The sequence below is a fragment of the Hermetia illucens genome, chromosome 2 (assembly GCF_905115235.1).
Source record: "Hermetia illucens chromosome 2, iHerIll2.2.curated.20191125, whole genome shotgun sequence".
Lineage (NCBI taxonomy): Eukaryota > Metazoa > Arthropoda > Insecta > Diptera > Stratiomyidae > Hermetia > Hermetia illucens.
In genome coordinates this window covers 34893084-34908806 of record NC_051850.1, presented here as the reverse complement: position 1 = coordinate 34908806, position 15723 = coordinate 34893084, and the positions used below count along the sequence as shown (strand labels likewise).

General features: G+C 40.3%; 3 protein-coding genes across 6 annotated transcripts; all 3 read right to left on the bottom strand.

Annotated features, from left to right (window-relative positions):
• Positions 1-351: 351 nt before the first annotated feature.
• Positions 352-1180, bottom strand: LOC119649121 (glutaredoxin-C4-like). 4 transcript variants are annotated; one of them, XM_038051126.1, is made up of 5 exons: positions 1078-1180; positions 898-1012; positions 738-844; positions 573-677; positions 352-526 (listed from the first exon to the last, which is right to left on the bottom strand). In XM_038051126.1, exons 3-5 carry the CDS (start codon positions 837-839, stop codon positions 419-421), a joined length of 315 nt encoding a protein of 104 aa, XP_037907054.1. In that variant the 5' UTR covers positions 840-844; positions 898-1012; positions 1078-1180; the 3' UTR covers positions 352-418. The 4 variants fall into 4 exon arrangements, with proteins under 4 accessions (XP_037907054.1, XP_037907051.1, XP_037907053.1 ...); XM_038051123.1 differs by having other exon boundaries at positions 738-1012; XM_038051125.1 differs by lacking the exon at positions 1078-1180 and having other exon boundaries at positions 898-1071.
• Positions 1181-1265: 85 nt separating this feature from the next.
• Positions 1266-9295, bottom strand: LOC119649122 (glutaredoxin-C4-like). Its single transcript, XM_038051127.1, has 3 exons — positions 8900-9295; positions 8719-8823; positions 1266-1787 (listed from the first exon to the last, which is right to left on the bottom strand). The coding sequence occupies exons 1-3, from the start codon at positions 9041-9043 to the stop codon at positions 1689-1691; spliced, it is 348 nt and encodes a 115-aa protein (XP_037907055.1). The 5' UTR covers positions 9044-9295; the 3' UTR covers positions 1266-1688.
• A 4843-nt stretch (positions 9296-14138) lies between these two features.
• LOC119649584 (glutaredoxin-C8-like) lies at positions 14139-15392 on the bottom strand. The gene is made up of 3 exons (XM_038051788.1): positions 15192-15392; positions 15018-15125; positions 14139-14885 (listed from the first exon to the last, which is right to left on the bottom strand). The coding sequence occupies exons 1-3, from the start codon at positions 15345-15347 to the stop codon at positions 14757-14759; spliced, it is 393 nt and encodes a 130-aa protein (XP_037907716.1). The 5' UTR covers positions 15348-15392; the 3' UTR covers positions 14139-14756.
• Between the last annotated feature and the right edge of the window lie 331 nt (positions 15393-15723).

Here is a 15723-nt window from a genome sequence, read left to right as displayed (position 1 = left end):
AAATAAAGGCAAAATTTACCGTGAAAATCTGCCAGCACCTGGTATCCCGTCGATACCGCTTCCAGACCAGGTTTGGGAATGTAGAAGCGGATAGTCTCCTCAACATTTCAATCCCCCCAACCCCGCCCCTTTCATTTTTCCAAAAACTTACTTCTCGCCCTTGAGAACAAGAAAAAAAATGGTTCCCATGCTTTTAGTAGAATCAATCGCTTATCTAATTCATGTCAGCCATAAAAACACCTTATATCGAAAATTTTTGCTCTAGTTGGTGTTACATTGAATTATTGAATTCTTAATTAGAGCCGAAAACAATCAACCTCAAAAACTGAGTGTAACGACAAAAAATCACCATTCTAGAGTTCTATGTTTAATATTCCAAATCTATTACAATAATTAAACCTAAACGAAAATTACAACCTCATTTATTCAATATCCTACGTAATTTACCAGTTTCATACAAGTCTTTGATATCATTTGCACCGCCAATGAATCTCCCATTGATGAAGATGCGTGGAACCTGTACATACTGAGCATTCAAACAATAAGAGGGAACAATTATTTACTTAACCTACCGACTTGGCGCCAGTCATTTTCCTTAAAACTTCTTGAATTTCCTCTCCATCGCGTCTCTGGTCTAATTCAATAGCTGTGTAAGGTTGCCTCAGTTTACGGAACACCTTTAATTACGTTGAATGACGTTATTATTCAATTGTGATAAACTCATGTTCCCTGCTCACATCTTTTGCCATATAACAGTAAGGGCATTGCGACTTGGAAAATATCACAACGACGTCACTATTGATTAAATCTTGCACAAAACGGACATGGGGGTTCCACATTTGTGCTATATTCGGGAACAAAGCACTGATATGATCCATAGAATACACGTAAGGATACCTGTAGTAGTATGACCCAAATCTTTCCTTTCAGATTTCTATTGAGGTCTATAGCAGTTAGGAGCGAATTTATTGGAAGAATTCTTTTTAATTTTGAACTTTAATCAACCTAAAATCTGCAAAATAAAATTTTAGTAAAATATTAAAATAGGCTTTCAAAAATTATTGAAAACATAATTACAAAAGATAGATTTCATGCAATTTTGCGGAAAGTTTGTTTGCTATGATTGCTGTGATGATAATCAAATCTTTTTTCCAAATATTGAGAAGCGAATCAAGTTTCTCCGTGTTATTCGTGTATTATGTAATATAATTGCTCACTTTGAGGGTTAATAACATGGGGTGCCATTAAGGAAAACAGAATATCAGTTTCTTGCTTTTTGAAAAACATATTTATTGTCAATAATAAGTTGCTATTGATATTTACGACCAATTTGAAATGTCTTCTTTTGTTTCTCAGATCTAATCTAAAAGTAGTTGAAATTATTCTCCTTCCATCAAACGATGGAATTCGTCATTGTTTGAGAGCGAATGTCTAATTATTTTCTAGACTAAGCATACACACTTTAAAATCAAGGACATTCTTTTCACAAGCAATTAACTATAAACTTTAGTAAGTGCATGGAAGAACAAATTATTTTACAAAAGTCACAGACGAAGGATGAGTCGCCTTCTGGTGATAAAAATTAAGTGTTTTTAAGTGGCTACGTCAATTTGTAAAAACTTTCTGAATGCTATTTTTAAATAAATTATAAATATATTTTCACTAATAGACTTTAAAGAAGGATGAGATTAAAGGCCGAGTAACGCTTTAAGGCTGCCATCCTCGTACATTCGTTTGACATCGGTACCGCCGCCTACACATTTACCGTCGATGAACACTCGAGGCACCTAAAAGTAAAAATAAAGGAAGTCATTATTAATAAAGTTGATATCTTTGATATCATGTTGTCCCTAAGGACATATATCGTTCTCTATATTTTTAATAAAATGTTCAGTTAAATGGCTATAAATAATTTTACTATTTTTTTACATGTTATTCAATTGCTTTAACGCACTACTCCTCTTCATTTTGAATGAATAGTTTGAAATGAAAAGCAATACACTATAAAATAGTTTCGTATCACATGGGAGAAGTCTCAATAGATATAAAACATTAGGTAGCTTGAAAAAGTTAGTCGGACGGCGACAGTGATAATACCTAGTACCTGATTGGTTTAATCGTCAATGGGCCGAAGTTAGCCTTCGTTATTGAGAGGAAGCTGCTGGCACAGATTTAAATGGTCGGTTGCTTAAAGATTCCTCACGCATTGAGAACTATACAATCCAGGACGAACCAATGAAAGAACAGGTAAATATCGTTTACCTGATTGATTTGTTTAAAAAAGAATGCCACTATTAATGAACTCCTCCATACCATTCAGACAAAACACTGACCATGAAACAAAATAGTATCATTGGCACATTAAACCTGGAATTAGAACATTTAATTACCTCTCTTTTCTACTGAATTGTTCTACTCCATACCAGCCAGCTAATAGCAAGAGTAGAGTAGTAGAGTAGAGCAGTCACCCGGTAGAAGGGACAGTCTAGTCACAGCTCTCACTTTGTGAACGCCACAATAAGAAGCCGGTCAGGTGTTGCATTTAAATAAACAAATCAAATATAAATACACGGCTTCCATTGAATTTCTGCTATCAACCTCACCCAGTAATTCCCAAAGTGGTTACCCCGAGTTTAAAAGGATTGGACTTCAATTCCCAGGAGCCCGAAATCTGGTTAGAAATAGTGGAGGCAAGCCACACACAAAAGCAATATTTACCAGCCATGGCAGGGCTACCACCGCGGTATGTGACCGAAGTCCGCGACATAATTTTAGAGTTGGTGGAGATAACTTATATAGCCATTACGCGAAGAATTAATAAAGCGGTTGAGTGCCAGCCAGGAGGAGAAAACAAGGCAGCTCATGGAAAACACTTCCACGGGTGACGAGCAACTCTCCCAGTTCCTCCGCCGCCTGCAGTGTCTCAGCGGTACCAAAGTCCCTGAGTCGCTAAAGCGTAGTCTATGGGTAAGACGCCTATCATCTACTCTTTAACTGATTATGGCGACGGTTGATGACCTGCCACTACAGACCGCAACCGACGTAGCTGACATGGTCTACGCAGCACTTCTTTCGACACCATATCTTGCAGAAGCAACGTCAGCTATACATATACCATCGCCCTTGGTAGTAGAAACACGCTTATTGCAACTAGTTCAGCGGAGATTCTAACTTGAGACAACGAGATCAAGAGGCTGATGATCAGTTTCCATTACTAGGGTAGCGACAACACACTAATTCCATGGCACAGGAGGCCCACAGGCTACATGTGGTAGCACACATACACAAGAATGTAACTAACCCTCCAGTCGGTTTGTACTGGTGCTGTCAGAGCGGTGGAAACTGTTTTTCTTCTTCGGTTCAAAGGAATGACGACCAAGATTAATGACTAATTCGTTCATTCTTCTGAACCAGATAATATAGCGTTAGTATCTAAGCCCATGTCGATAGCCACGTCTATAATTCAATACATTGGTGCTGACAAAACTGCCTTGTCACTTTCCGCAAATTGTTCGACTATGTGGTTTAGTGTTGACTTTTGGTTGGCAAAAGTCAACTTGTACGATGCAGATGTAGTTAGCGTAAGTGAATTTGAAATGTGAGCTGACCTGCTCAAATCCAGCTGTAATGCTCTTCTGCGCATTTAAGCATAATTTTGTTATTACAAAACATAAAAATCCTCCTAAGGTTGCCCATCAGTAATCAGCTCTTTTTTAGTTTATTTAGAAAGGCTGCAAACTCTGTAGGAGCCATAAGAAATAATTTTACGAAAAGATTGCTAAGCTTGTGATTTTATTTCGCCTGAAAGGATTAATGGCCTAAATGATCTGATTTTTATTAATGTTTTGGTAAGTGGAAAGATAAATAATTCGACCATTGAATGGCTTGAGCCATTCAAGTGGTAAGAGCGCTGGGGTGTTGTAGCGGAAGGTTGCGGATTTGTTATCGTGACTGGATTTTGGATACCAGTCGACTCAGCTACGAATGAGTGCCTGAGTCAAATCAGGGTAATAATCTGGAGGGAGCGCAATGCTGACAACATTGTCCCTTACAGTGTACTGTAGTGCACCGTTGCGGTCTTGAATGAAGTGCTGTAATGCACTTCAAGGCCCTGATCCAATATGGACTGTGGCGCCAACGATTATTATTTTCCGAGTTGTCTCAATCTCGGCAGATGTCGGATTTTACCTAATACTAGCACTAAGTGCCAAGCATTTAGGCTCGGACGATCCTACCTACTTAAATGATAAAGGGGCGCTGGTGGCGGTGGCCGATGGTAGGTTAATGGGAGAAATTTATCAATAGCAATACACGATTGAAACTTTAGGTAGGCTATATAGAACGATTGGACGACATTTATCCGAAGGTAATATAATATAATATAATAAACGAGGAACTGGTAACTTGGTACATAGCCATTGTTAATTCATTCGTGGATCACCATGGGATTCACTTAAGTAAGGCGACATAAAATCTCATATCACATTTTTTCTCCGGATGTGTTTAGAACGCAGTCGTCCGCTAGTCTATATGAAAGAATTTTTAATCTATGGTAAAACTAAGTTCAATATACGATGAGTTATGCAAAAGTAATGCTAAACGAATATTTGCCCTGCCTATAAGATTTGAAAAAAAAAAAAAATTGTGAGAGTAACTTTACACGGTCAGTTTTCCATCAGTCAGAAGTTTTGCGGGACAAAAAATATAGCGTCAGGCGAACGGGACTTTTCAGTCAGGATTACAGTTGCGTTCTGCGCATCATTATTGGCATTGATCAACATTTGTGTGTTGACGTTAGTGCATCTGGCCGCGTTTGATATAGAAATTTTCCAGCTTGGTGCCAAAACCAATCATAGAACGCGGCGATCCGAATAATATTGCAATGACACTATCAATTTTCTTTTGTATTTATGTATGTATGTATTGCTTGTTTATAACTGGTTGCTAAGTTATATGGATTCGCACACAAAGAAATGCTATAGAAACACAATTAATATTCGCGCATAAGGCACTGCAATCTTAATTCGGCTTCAAATCTTCTTATTGGTAAGCGAGGAGGTGAGGGTTTTTAGGCACTGGTGGATAGGATTGAGCGAGGGGTCTAGAGTAAACCGCAGTCCTTTCTCGCTGGTAAAAGCAACCCGAGGAAGGGTTACCTTTTACTCGATTTGTGGGATTGTGGCAACTTAGATTATGGAGCCTAATTGGTAGAAGGAGTGATCTTCATTGATGTTGACTGGCTTAATCTAGACTAGATAATATATACTGAAAAGGTGATCTATACCTGCGCAAGGATTGTCTGTCGGAGCATTGGCCCGATGCGGTTAGCCTCTGTGAAAGTCCGGAGAAGAACTTTGATAAAAGGAGGGGAGGCGTGATGGTTGAGTGGAGAATTACTGTCCGATAGGAGGGCCAGCTTTGACACGTAATACCTCCACTCGTCCAACGAGGCGTTACGCGTAGTAAGATTTTTTATCAGTGGATAAGTGGGGGACAGCCTCTTCTTCTTCTCTTCTTCAGTCTAACGGAGAGTGCGTACAAGAGAGAATTTTTCTGGAATTTTAGGTTCGAAGCATTGGAGGTCTTCGTCTACGTTGGGTGACATGGTAGCCCACGTTGGGCAACCATAGATCAAGATTGGTCGAATTAGGGTTATGTATAAGAGGTTTTTAGTGGCAAGAAACAGGGTCTGAGAGGAGAGGAGGTTTTTAGTGGCAAGAAACAGGGTCCGAGAGGAGAGGAGGTTTTTAAGGCAGCTGAGCCCTCAGAAGCTTTGGCAATAGATGATCTGACCTGGGAGTTGGATTTAAGTTTGTTGTTGGGAGAGATTCCCAGGTATTTAATGTTTGGTTTTAGCTTGAGAGTGTGGCTGGCATTGCTAGTACTGTGCGCCAGTGGCACTTCCCGCTGGGGTTTCTGTAGCAAATAACTCCAAACCAGCTGAAATACGCAATGGCTCTATTTGTTAGGTGTTTGAGATAGAAAGAGAGGTCTGTGAGGCCTGGGCCCACTTGCATATAGGATGGTGTCGTCAGGAAGAGGGTCCCCTCCAGATGTCGGAGGACCATTGTCGTTGGGAAGAAAGGGCAGGTGTGAGGCAGCCTGGGCTACCGTTGGCGTAGAGGATTAGTTTACGGGGGGAAGCGGAATTCGGGGCCTAGAATGGATCCCTGAGTCTACGGGGAAGTCAATGGAGAGAAATCCCTTCTTTCCAGACTAACTCGAATGCCTTTTTAAAGTCTAAGGCGCAAGCTACGGTACATCGCCTATGTTCCAGGTGATTGAGGATGTGGTGTTGCAGGTAAAGGATTGCCTGTTCGGTAGATTTGAGGTTTTCGAAGCCGAATTGATTAAGTGGAATGCTGAATTAGTAGGATATGTTGGATGATTTTCCAATATTGGCGAGAAGAGAGATAGGCCTCATATCTTTGATATTGCCAGAGCACCCCTTCTTAAGAATAGGTATTAGGAGAGCTAATTTCCAGGATACAGGCAAGTGTTAAAGAGAGTTATTCAGGCAGTTATTGAAAAAGATGGCGAAAGAGTGGGCGCACACTTTGGCAGGATGAAGTTTGAGATACTGCCAGGGTGATTTTTTATTGCAAGTTCAACTTCTTGGGAGGTGAAGAAGGAGATGAGCGGGCCGAGTCTGACCATATCAGCCGGGCGGTGGGGGAAGAGAGGCAGAGGTAAGAACCTTCCAACCTCAACCTTTTAGCGTTGACAGTAGTAGGCGACCACCGAGTTTCAGATGGGGTCCGCGGGTGATTTGGTTCTGAATAAGTGGCAGTGTTTTTCAACCTTCTTAATATGAGAGCTCTTTGTAAGTTAGAAAATGCTGGAGACCACTTGAATTATGAATACTCTTAAAAATGTTAAATTTGCCCATGGTCGGCTATTAAAATTAGCATTTCTGTATCGGATTGATACGCGCGACGATTCTAAAAGTCTTGGATAGCTACAATATGACCATAAAAATGTTATATTAGCTTTTCGACGAACATGATCTAATGCCAGACGAGATTTGGCATTGAAAATAAAATATCACATTTAAGCTGTTCAATGTCAAAAAGATGTTCAAAAAAGATTATAACGGCTAAGGATAAAATTAAAAGATTTCTCCCAAACTTTGGTCTTTACAAAAAAATATATATGAGTCTTTCCCTTGCGCTCAGAAGATTGTTGAACAATTTGCAATGAACATGTACTAATTGTGGGTATCCAGTTCTCACATTTCTCGCACAATTTGCATTGCTCACGTTGAACAATAAACACCACAATGAACTAGAATCCAAATAGCAAAACAATGTTTCGAAGCGTATCTGCTCTGAAAAACGTGAAAGTATTCGCATCAGACCGAATTGTTTTCCTTTCTGATTTCTAGGGAATAATTTAGTTGGACTTTTTTGAACTAAAAAACATAATGTGAGCAATATGGCTGTGCATTTCGTAGAAGAAAGAATGCTGATTCATTACAACATGGGCTTTTTTATTCAAATTGCATGAAAACGCTAGAAATTTTTTATCCACATTATTCGCCCGATTTGTAACATATATAATAATTTTAGGGAAGAGTTCTATGTATGAAAAGGGCACTGTCAAGACAAGTGTGTTTTGAAGAGATACGCAAATATTTAATGAAGGGAATTTTTTTATATTTTTGAGTTTTTTTTAAACGGCACTGTCGTATTAGTTGTGAATAAATGTCTTAACTTGTATAAAAGCTACCTGAAACAGTTCCATGCGACACCATCAAGCTTGGCCCACTCAACGCGGGACTGAAATTTGTTATTGCCGCCTTGACTCAACTGTTGAGTCACTTGGTTAAAGAGCAACTTGCCCATTAAATCAATCAATCAAGAATCGTTTCGAGTAGATTATTGAAATTATGCACAGAATATCGTTGAAAGATATCAGACAGATTGTTGTCCATGTGACCTGGCCATGTAAAGCAAAGCAGACAGATAAAATTATTCCCCGATAAGGTGATATAACCCACAATAAAATAAGGTTTATTGTGGTTTTGTTTTTTCACTCCTTATCAGTCTACAATTTTCAGTTTTAAATGATATGGTTAATATGATTAAGTGTGAAAAAAATTCAACAACATATGATATACGAAAAGCATAAAAAATGATGAAAACCACATAACACAAATTCTATCTACAAAAAATTGGAAGGCAAGTGAACTGGTTTAATTGTTACTTTGCACCAAGTGTTTTTTCGATAGATTTTCCTGACTTCATCTCATAACGAGATGAAATGAAAATTAAAAGCTCGCCCGATCCAGAAGACAATGTTTTTCTAGTGAAACATTCTAGGGAGTTAGCAATCACAATGAAATGTTCTAAAATGTCTGAGTCGACAAACTATTCCTGTTAATATAAGGAAATTCCTTTCCAATGTATACACAAAATTGATGACAAAATGTTAGGTATATAAATGAGAAATCGCGAGAGAATCTAGATTCAGGGTCAACCACGAGAAAGTAGTAGTCTTTCGATGACGACCAGACATGCACAATTCACGTGGCCCTGAACGATCTAAACCAGTTTGAAATAGAAGCGAGTATTCGCCAACAATGGTATGTACATAAGAGCCAAGAATCTCTAACCAGTGACGCATCCGAATTCCCCCTAACTTTCTTGGTTTCCAGTGATTCCTCTTCTGGTCTCTCGTAACCTCAAAGAGGAACACATATTCACAATTAGGACTTACCGTTCGTGCTCCAGTCATTTCTCCAAGGACATCCTGAAGCTCGTTGCTATCATCACGATTGTCCAATTCAACAACAAAGAACGGGAAACTTAGTTTCTTGAATTGCTATAATTAGACGAGAAAACGATTAATGACAATGCATGGACCAGATAGTCTGGAAAAATGATAGTCGAAAAGTTACCTCTTTAGCCATCGTACAATACGGACAGTAAGTCTTGGAGAATATAACTACTTTTTCCTTCTTGATGGTATCCAAAACGTATTGAGCGGGCGGGCCAGCCATGTCTACTACTCGTGGTGTTACTCTGCCAATTACTGATCCCATTTCTATGTGAAGTCACTGCGTCAACAAAAGTTCCACAACCACACACTCCACAGCGGTGATGACGCGCCGTCGCTTCCACTATCCGCTCCACACGCGAAAAATGCACTTGTTTTCCAGTCGGCTGTATGAAGGGCGGGTGGGGGTTGTTTATTTGCAAATTGCACAATCGCTATTGCATCGGTTGACGGACGAGGGAGGTTTCCAATCTCTGCACATCTGTTGCAAGCAGCTGATTTTATTCAATCTTGACAATAATACGCGAATCAATAGATTGGCGTCAACAACATGACAACTGATAATTTTGAAGTTTCGGGCGGGAAATTTAGTCTGAATTTAATTGGAGATAAATGTAAATTAGTTTCGTGCCAAATGCAGCTACAACTGTTGCATGATGTAGCTTTAGCCAATAACTGCCAATGTAGTTTTTAGTTGACAATTGACAGAGTCCTCGTTAGTTGTTGACTTTCCAACTATCAACTGCTAGTCAAAAACAAGTCGGGAAACCGGGAGTTCAGCGCTTCAGCTATGAAAGGTTTTGTTTTCATTTTCTGTGCGTGCAGAACTATCCCATTTGTACGTAGCTCGTTATGTATACGCATTTAGCATGTCTGACTACTCACTTTAGTGTGATATTGATGTTTAGTTGCAGTAAATTTACACGGTAAAGTTAACTTTGAGCTACTGTAACTTTATTAGTAATAGTATGATTTTGATCAAACTTGGGGATAATATGCTTCATATTATATTTTATACCACTACTTTATAACTCTGGGATAAACTTAAGGAGGATTTCTATTTAATCTCTCCAAAAATATGGTACTATACTATTCATCATCATCATCGACCGCGTAACAACTGGTATCCGGTCTAGGCCTGTCTTAATAAGGAACTCCAGACATCCCGGCTTTACGCCGAGGTCCGCCAATTCGATGTCTCTAAAAACTGTCTGGCGACCTGACCTTCCCCCGTTTTCTTTTGCTACCATAGACATTGCCCTTATAGACTTTTCGGGCTGGATCATCCTCATCCATACGGATAAAGCGACCCAGCCACCGTAACCTATTGAGACGGATTTTTTCCACAACTTGACGGTCATGCTCAAAGATTTCGTCGTCATGTAGGCTATGGAATCGTCCATCCTCATGTATGGGCCCAAAAATTCTTCGAAGGATTCTTCTCTCGAACGCGACCAAGAGTTCGCAATTCTTCTTGCTAAGAACCCAAGTTTCCGAGGAATACATGAGGACTGGCAAGATCATTGTCTTGTACAGCAAGAGCTTTGACCCTGTGGTCAGACGTTTCGAGCGAAACAGTTTTTGTAAACTGAAATAGGCTCTATTGGCTGCCGATAACCGTGCGCGGATTTCATCATCGTAACTGTAATCGTGTATTCTCCTATCCTTATTCTTCCCGTTTCACCAGTGCGGTTTGATGTTATTGATTGGTTGGTTTTCGGTGCTGACGTCGCCACCATATACTTTGTCTTACCTTCATTGATCCGCCGGCTCGATCTGAATGAAGGCAGTTTGTACGTCTCGGGTGGTTCTTCCCATGATGTCGATATCGTCAACATAGGCCAGTAGTTAGGTGGACTTAAAGGGGATCGTACCTCTTCCATTTACCTCAGCATTACGGATCACTTTCTCCTGGGCCAGGTTAAAGAGGATGCATGATAGGGCATCGCCTTGTCGTCGACCGTTGTTGATGCCGAATGGTCTTGAAAGTGATCCTGCTGCTTTTATCTGACCGCGCACCTTGGTCAGGGTCAGCCTGGTAAGTCTTATCAGTTTAGTCGGGATACCGAATTCTCTCATGGCCATGTACACTTTTACCCTGTCTATGCTATCATAGGCGGCTTTAAAGTCGATGAATAGATGATGCAGGTGTTGTCCATATTCTAACAGTTTTTCCATCGCCTGCCACAGAGAGAAAATCTGATCTGTTGCTGATTTGCCTGTAGTGAAGCCCCTTTGGTATGGGTCAATGATGTTTTGGGCGTATGGGGCTATCCGGCCTAGCTAGATAGCGGAGAATATCTTATAGATGGTACTCAGCAACGTGATACCTCTATAATTGCTGCACTGTGTGATATCTCCCTTTTTATGTATGAGAAAGATAATGCCTCTTTGCCAATCGTCAGGTATTGATTCGCTGTCCCATACCTTAAGCACAAGTTGATGAACCACTTAATTCCATCGGCTCCTGGCGACATATGATTTTTTAGCCGATGAATTGCACGGACTGTTTCTCCTATACTTGGTGGTGGCAGTATTTGTCCGTCGTCTTCAGTTGGCGGGATCTTCAACTCGCCGATGTTCTGGTTGTTCAGTAGCTCATCAAAGTACTCAACCCATCGCTCCAATATGCCCATTCAGTCGGAAATCAGCTTTCCCTCTTTTTCTCGGCAGGATGAGCATCGAGGTGTATAAGGCTTCATCCTGCTGACTTGTTGGTAAAACTTCCGCGCCCGGTGCGGTTGCTCTCTGTACTTTTCAAGTTCACAGACCTGTTGGTTCTCCCAGGCTTCCTTTTTCCGTCTGTGAAGTCGCTTCTCCGCTCGACGGAGTTCGTGATGTTGTGGATGGCTTCAGTGTTAACTCTCACCTGATTGTCAGAGGGGATTCTGGGTGGTGTTGTTATTCGAGTTCGGAGCACCATACCAACGAGATAGTGATCCGAGTCTATATTGCCCCCCCCCCCATATGTTCTGACATTCATCAAAGCTGAGAGGTGGCGGGATTCAATAAACACGTGGTCAATTGGATAATCCGCAGTCCATTATCATTTGTATTTTGATGTAAGCTATTTGAGCCAACGTATCGCCTGAATACGGGCTCCTTCCCTACTTGGCTGTCCCCAAGTATGATTTTGATATCATATCTGGGACAAGTTTCGAGGGTTCGTTCTACTGCCTCGTAGAAGGTATCCTTTTCCGACTTTGCTGTCTCCTCTGTAGGGGCGTGAACGTAAATGAGACTAATATTTCTAAATTTGCCTCTCAAGCGCAGAGAACATAGCCGTTCGCTTATGTTTTTGAAGCCGATAACAGCAGGTTTCATTTTTTGGCTAACTAAGAAACCTACTCCGAGCACATAGTTTACTGGATGGCCACTATAATATATGCGGTAGCGGCTCTTCTCCAGGAAACCGGTCCCTATCCAACGCATCTTCTGTAACGCTGTTACATCAGCCCTATATTGGGACAGGATATTGTCTAGCTGATCATCAGCTTCATCTCTGTACAGGGAGCGCACGTTCCATGAGGAAATGCGCAAATCGTTATTCCTTTGTCGTTACCGGGTTCGTCGTTGTGTAATCCGTCCAGTCCGAGGCTCCTGTTGTAGCTTCGTAACAAGTTGTTCTCCGTGCAGGGTTGTCAGCCCTACCCAACCCCTAACCTGGAGGACCAGTTGGTACATTTTGTCCCGTTTTTAGGCGCGGGAGACTCGCTTTCATCCTTTTCCGTCTGCAGCTTTTCGTTAAGAAAGAGCTCCCAGCGGTCACCAGGGTTTGGTAGTAGAGTTGTTGGTGTTGGTTCATTTTGAGGCCTGCGCACCATATAGAGACACTCCATGCATTTTTTCAGATTTTTCGGTTGGGTAATTTCTGAGAATGGATCCGTTAAAGAAATCATCACTTTCCACCCCTCCCACCCCCCGCCCTTCTAACAAATCTTAAAACTAAGACTGACATCGAAAACTACTAATCGAGACCGTTCTGTCTGGGCATTCACAGTTCCCACCTTCTTACCAAATTTTGAGTCAATCAGTACAGCAGTTTCTGAGAAAAGTGCGTATGACAGACAAACAAACTTGGACGCAGTGAAAAGGGTGCGCGATGCCGCAGCCCCCGGCATGGATCGAATCCCCAACAAGGCAACAACATTGGCAATGAGAATGGCACCAAACATGTTTGCACGGGTATTTACAGACTGCCTAAAAGAAGGGTCCTTCCCCGCAGAGTGGAAAATATAAAAGTTTGTATTGATCCCGAAGATAGGTAAGCCGATAGGTGAACCAACATCCTATAAACCTATCTGTCTTCTGAATACACTAGGCAAGATCCTCGAGCGGGTAGTCTATAACCGGTTATATCCATTAATTGATAGCGGAGGTTATTTATCGAATAGGCAGTTTGGCTTCCGGAAGGGTCGGTCAGCGGTTGATGCTACCAAACTGGTTTTTGAACTAGCCAGAAAAGCCTACCACGAAGGAAAATACTGCGCACTGGTTACTCTTGACATCAAGAACGGGTTCAATTCTGCCAGATGGAACTATATTATCGAAGCGCTCATCGCGGCACAAACACCAAAATACATACTAATTATAATCTTCGATTACCGGCAGCGGAAGCTACTTTATGATACGGACGAAGGGTCAAAGATGTATGTAGTAACGGCAGGAGTTCTGCAGGGGTCTGTTTTGGGTCCTCTGTTATGGAACTTAATGTATAATGTCGTTTTACGGCCTCCAGAAGCTAAACAAGCCGATGTCGTCGGATTCGCAGATGACGTTGGAGTGGTCATAACATCCAATCACCCCGACGAAGTGCAGATATATGTGAACGAGACTATACGGACGATCAAGTCTTGGCTTAAAGACCACGGACTGGAGTTTGCCAAACACAAGACGGAGGTGGTGGTCTTTGCATAGCGGCGGAAACAAAAAACTGTTGAAATTCGCATCGGGGCGTTTACTCTGGGTACCCTGTCATTTTGGTGGAGGAAAATAAAATATCGGATGCTTAACAAAAGAAGGTTCAATTTCCCCATGCCCGGACTGGAACCAGTACGGAATCCAGCGAGTAAAGCGAAATCTACCAGATAATTTGCACGGATTGCGAAAAATCATACATAGGGCAAACGATAATTTAAGGGTAATCGAGAAGGCTAATTACTTCCAAAAATTAGATACTTTGGAAAGCCTTCTGATCTACAGGATACCTGAGAACAAAAGGATCAACGGCGGTCTAGGTAACATAAAAGTTAACAGTTTGCTACTTGGATTAACAGTTAGTCGTAAGTAATTAAATATTATAATTAGGCAATTAAGATTCATGCATTTATTGGACAAGCAAGACTATAAGTGAGTTAGATTAAAACTCACTAATATATGGGAAATAAAAATCTGCTTCAGCATTCTAAGGAAAATTAGTCTTTTCTCTTGGTTTTCTAACAATTACGTGTGATGATAACGGAAATAGCAATAAGAAAATGCGCTGTACTCCACAAAAGAGTGAATATGAGACACATATATATCTGTTCAAAAGTGTAGCTAACCAGTTACCAACCATGATATCCCAATGCTGCTTGGCAACAGAAACTGTGAATAAGGAACCATTTTAGTATCTTTTGAAGTTGGAATATCCTACTTTCGACACTACTGATTAATCCTAAACGAACGAAGTCTTCTTATTTAGGCAGATGATTTTATGCTTATAATTATTTTATATTGATTAAGTTCATACCTATTCGTCTATCTGCAACCGCCTGACAATGTTTGTATCTAACAATAGTTTCTTATTTCAATTTAGACAAAGAAAAGTTTTCTTAATGAGTTTCCTAGGGTGGCATTAACTGACAAAAGAATGAAAAATAATTATAGAAATCCCTAATTGAAAATATTCTTTTTAGACTGGTGGTTTCATTCCGCCATGGAAGCAATTCGCCAGGTGCGACTCTTCATTTTAATGCAATTGGTTCAACGACCATTAGTTAATAGGTCTCCATACTGCATTCACAATCTAGACAATCACAAAAATTTACAAGGGTGCCATTTTCGTACATTTCCTGTATTTCCTTGTAACCGCCAACAAATTTCTTATTTATGAAGACTTGGGGTACCTGGAAAAAAAGCAATCTTTGATAAAATTTTCTTCAATGTCTCAGCTCTAAGCTATTCCAAAAAGTGATGACGAATTTTTTAAATTTAATGAGATTTTAAAATTGTCAATGACTGACAAAAACATATCTTACTGATGTTCTCCCGGTCAAAAGGCTCAAAATATCCAGTATTTCAAAGGAATCTTCGCCTTGATGATCAATTACAAACTCAAAGAATTTCATGTTTAAATCGCGGAAAATCTGAAAGTGGTAATAACAATAAACAGGATTATTTGGGGATTAGAATGAAGGGATTACTAAACTCACATTCTTTACAGAAGCACAAGGCTGACAAAAACTTAGTGAAAAGATGACGATTTCATGATCCCTTATAATATCGTGAATGAGCTTATTGTTGTCACGTGATTGGACGCAGTAAAAAATTGTCGTTAATAGAAATAAAGTAGTTACTATTTTGACCATATTTGAACACTATTCTACAAAGATGTTGAGGAACTGATTCCATTTGAGTTGGAAACCATTTTATATAGTGATCGTCTTTCTGTCGCCAGTCAATATATCTATGCAATTTATGGGCACGTGTGATGAGTGAATAATTGCAAAAAGCGATGGAATTGTCACTTATTCAATATTGTGTAAAATAACGAATGATATGCGCTTGGGCTAGCACTGGAAATATGTTTTTCTAGATTTTTCAGATTCAATTCAGAAAATTACTGATAATCGATAACGTGTTCTTTTCTCCAAGTATTTTACATATCTAAACTGAAAAAAAATGTTAACATTAAGGAATTCCAACCAAAAGCTGGGGATTTCAAGGAAAGGTTTTCTCTTTTTC

Bases quoted from the DNA above. Each gene is read 5' to 3' on its own strand.
- LOC119649122 (XM_038051127.1), bottom strand. From the start codon at position 9,043: ATGGGATCAGTAATTGGCAGAGTAACACCACGAGTAGTAGACATGGCT. The intron at 8,824-8,899 runs GTAACTTTTCGA...GTCTAATTATAG, and splicing joins ATTGTACGATGGCTAAAGAG to CAATTCAAGAAACTAAGTTT. The intron at 1,788-8,718 runs GTAAGTCCTAAT...TTTTACTTTTAG, and splicing joins AAATGACTGGAGCACGAACG to GTGCCTCGAGTGTTCATCGA.
- LOC119649584 (XM_038051788.1), bottom strand. From the start codon at position 15,347: ATGGTCAAAATAGTAACTACTTTATTTCTATTAACGACAATTTTTTAC. The intron at 15,126-15,191 runs GTGAGTTTAGTA...TACCACTTTCAG, and splicing joins CTTGTGCTTCTGTAAAGAAT to ATTTTCCGCGATTTAAACAT. The intron at 14,886-15,017 runs GTAAGATATGTT...CTTTTTTTCCAG, and splicing joins TTTTGACCGGGAGAACATCA to GTACCCCAAGTCTTCATAAA.
- LOC119649121 (XM_038051123.1), bottom strand. From the start codon at position 878: ATGGATCATATCAGTGCTTTGTTCCCGAATATAGCACAAATGTGGAAC. The intron at 678-737 runs GTGAGCAGGGAA...ACGTAATTAAAG, and splicing joins ACTGTTATATGGCAAAAGAT to GTGTTCCGTAAACTGAGGCA. The intron at 527-572 runs GTAGGTTAAGTA...TTGAATGCTCAG, and splicing joins AAATGACTGGCGCCAAGTCG to TATGTACAGGTTCCACGCAT.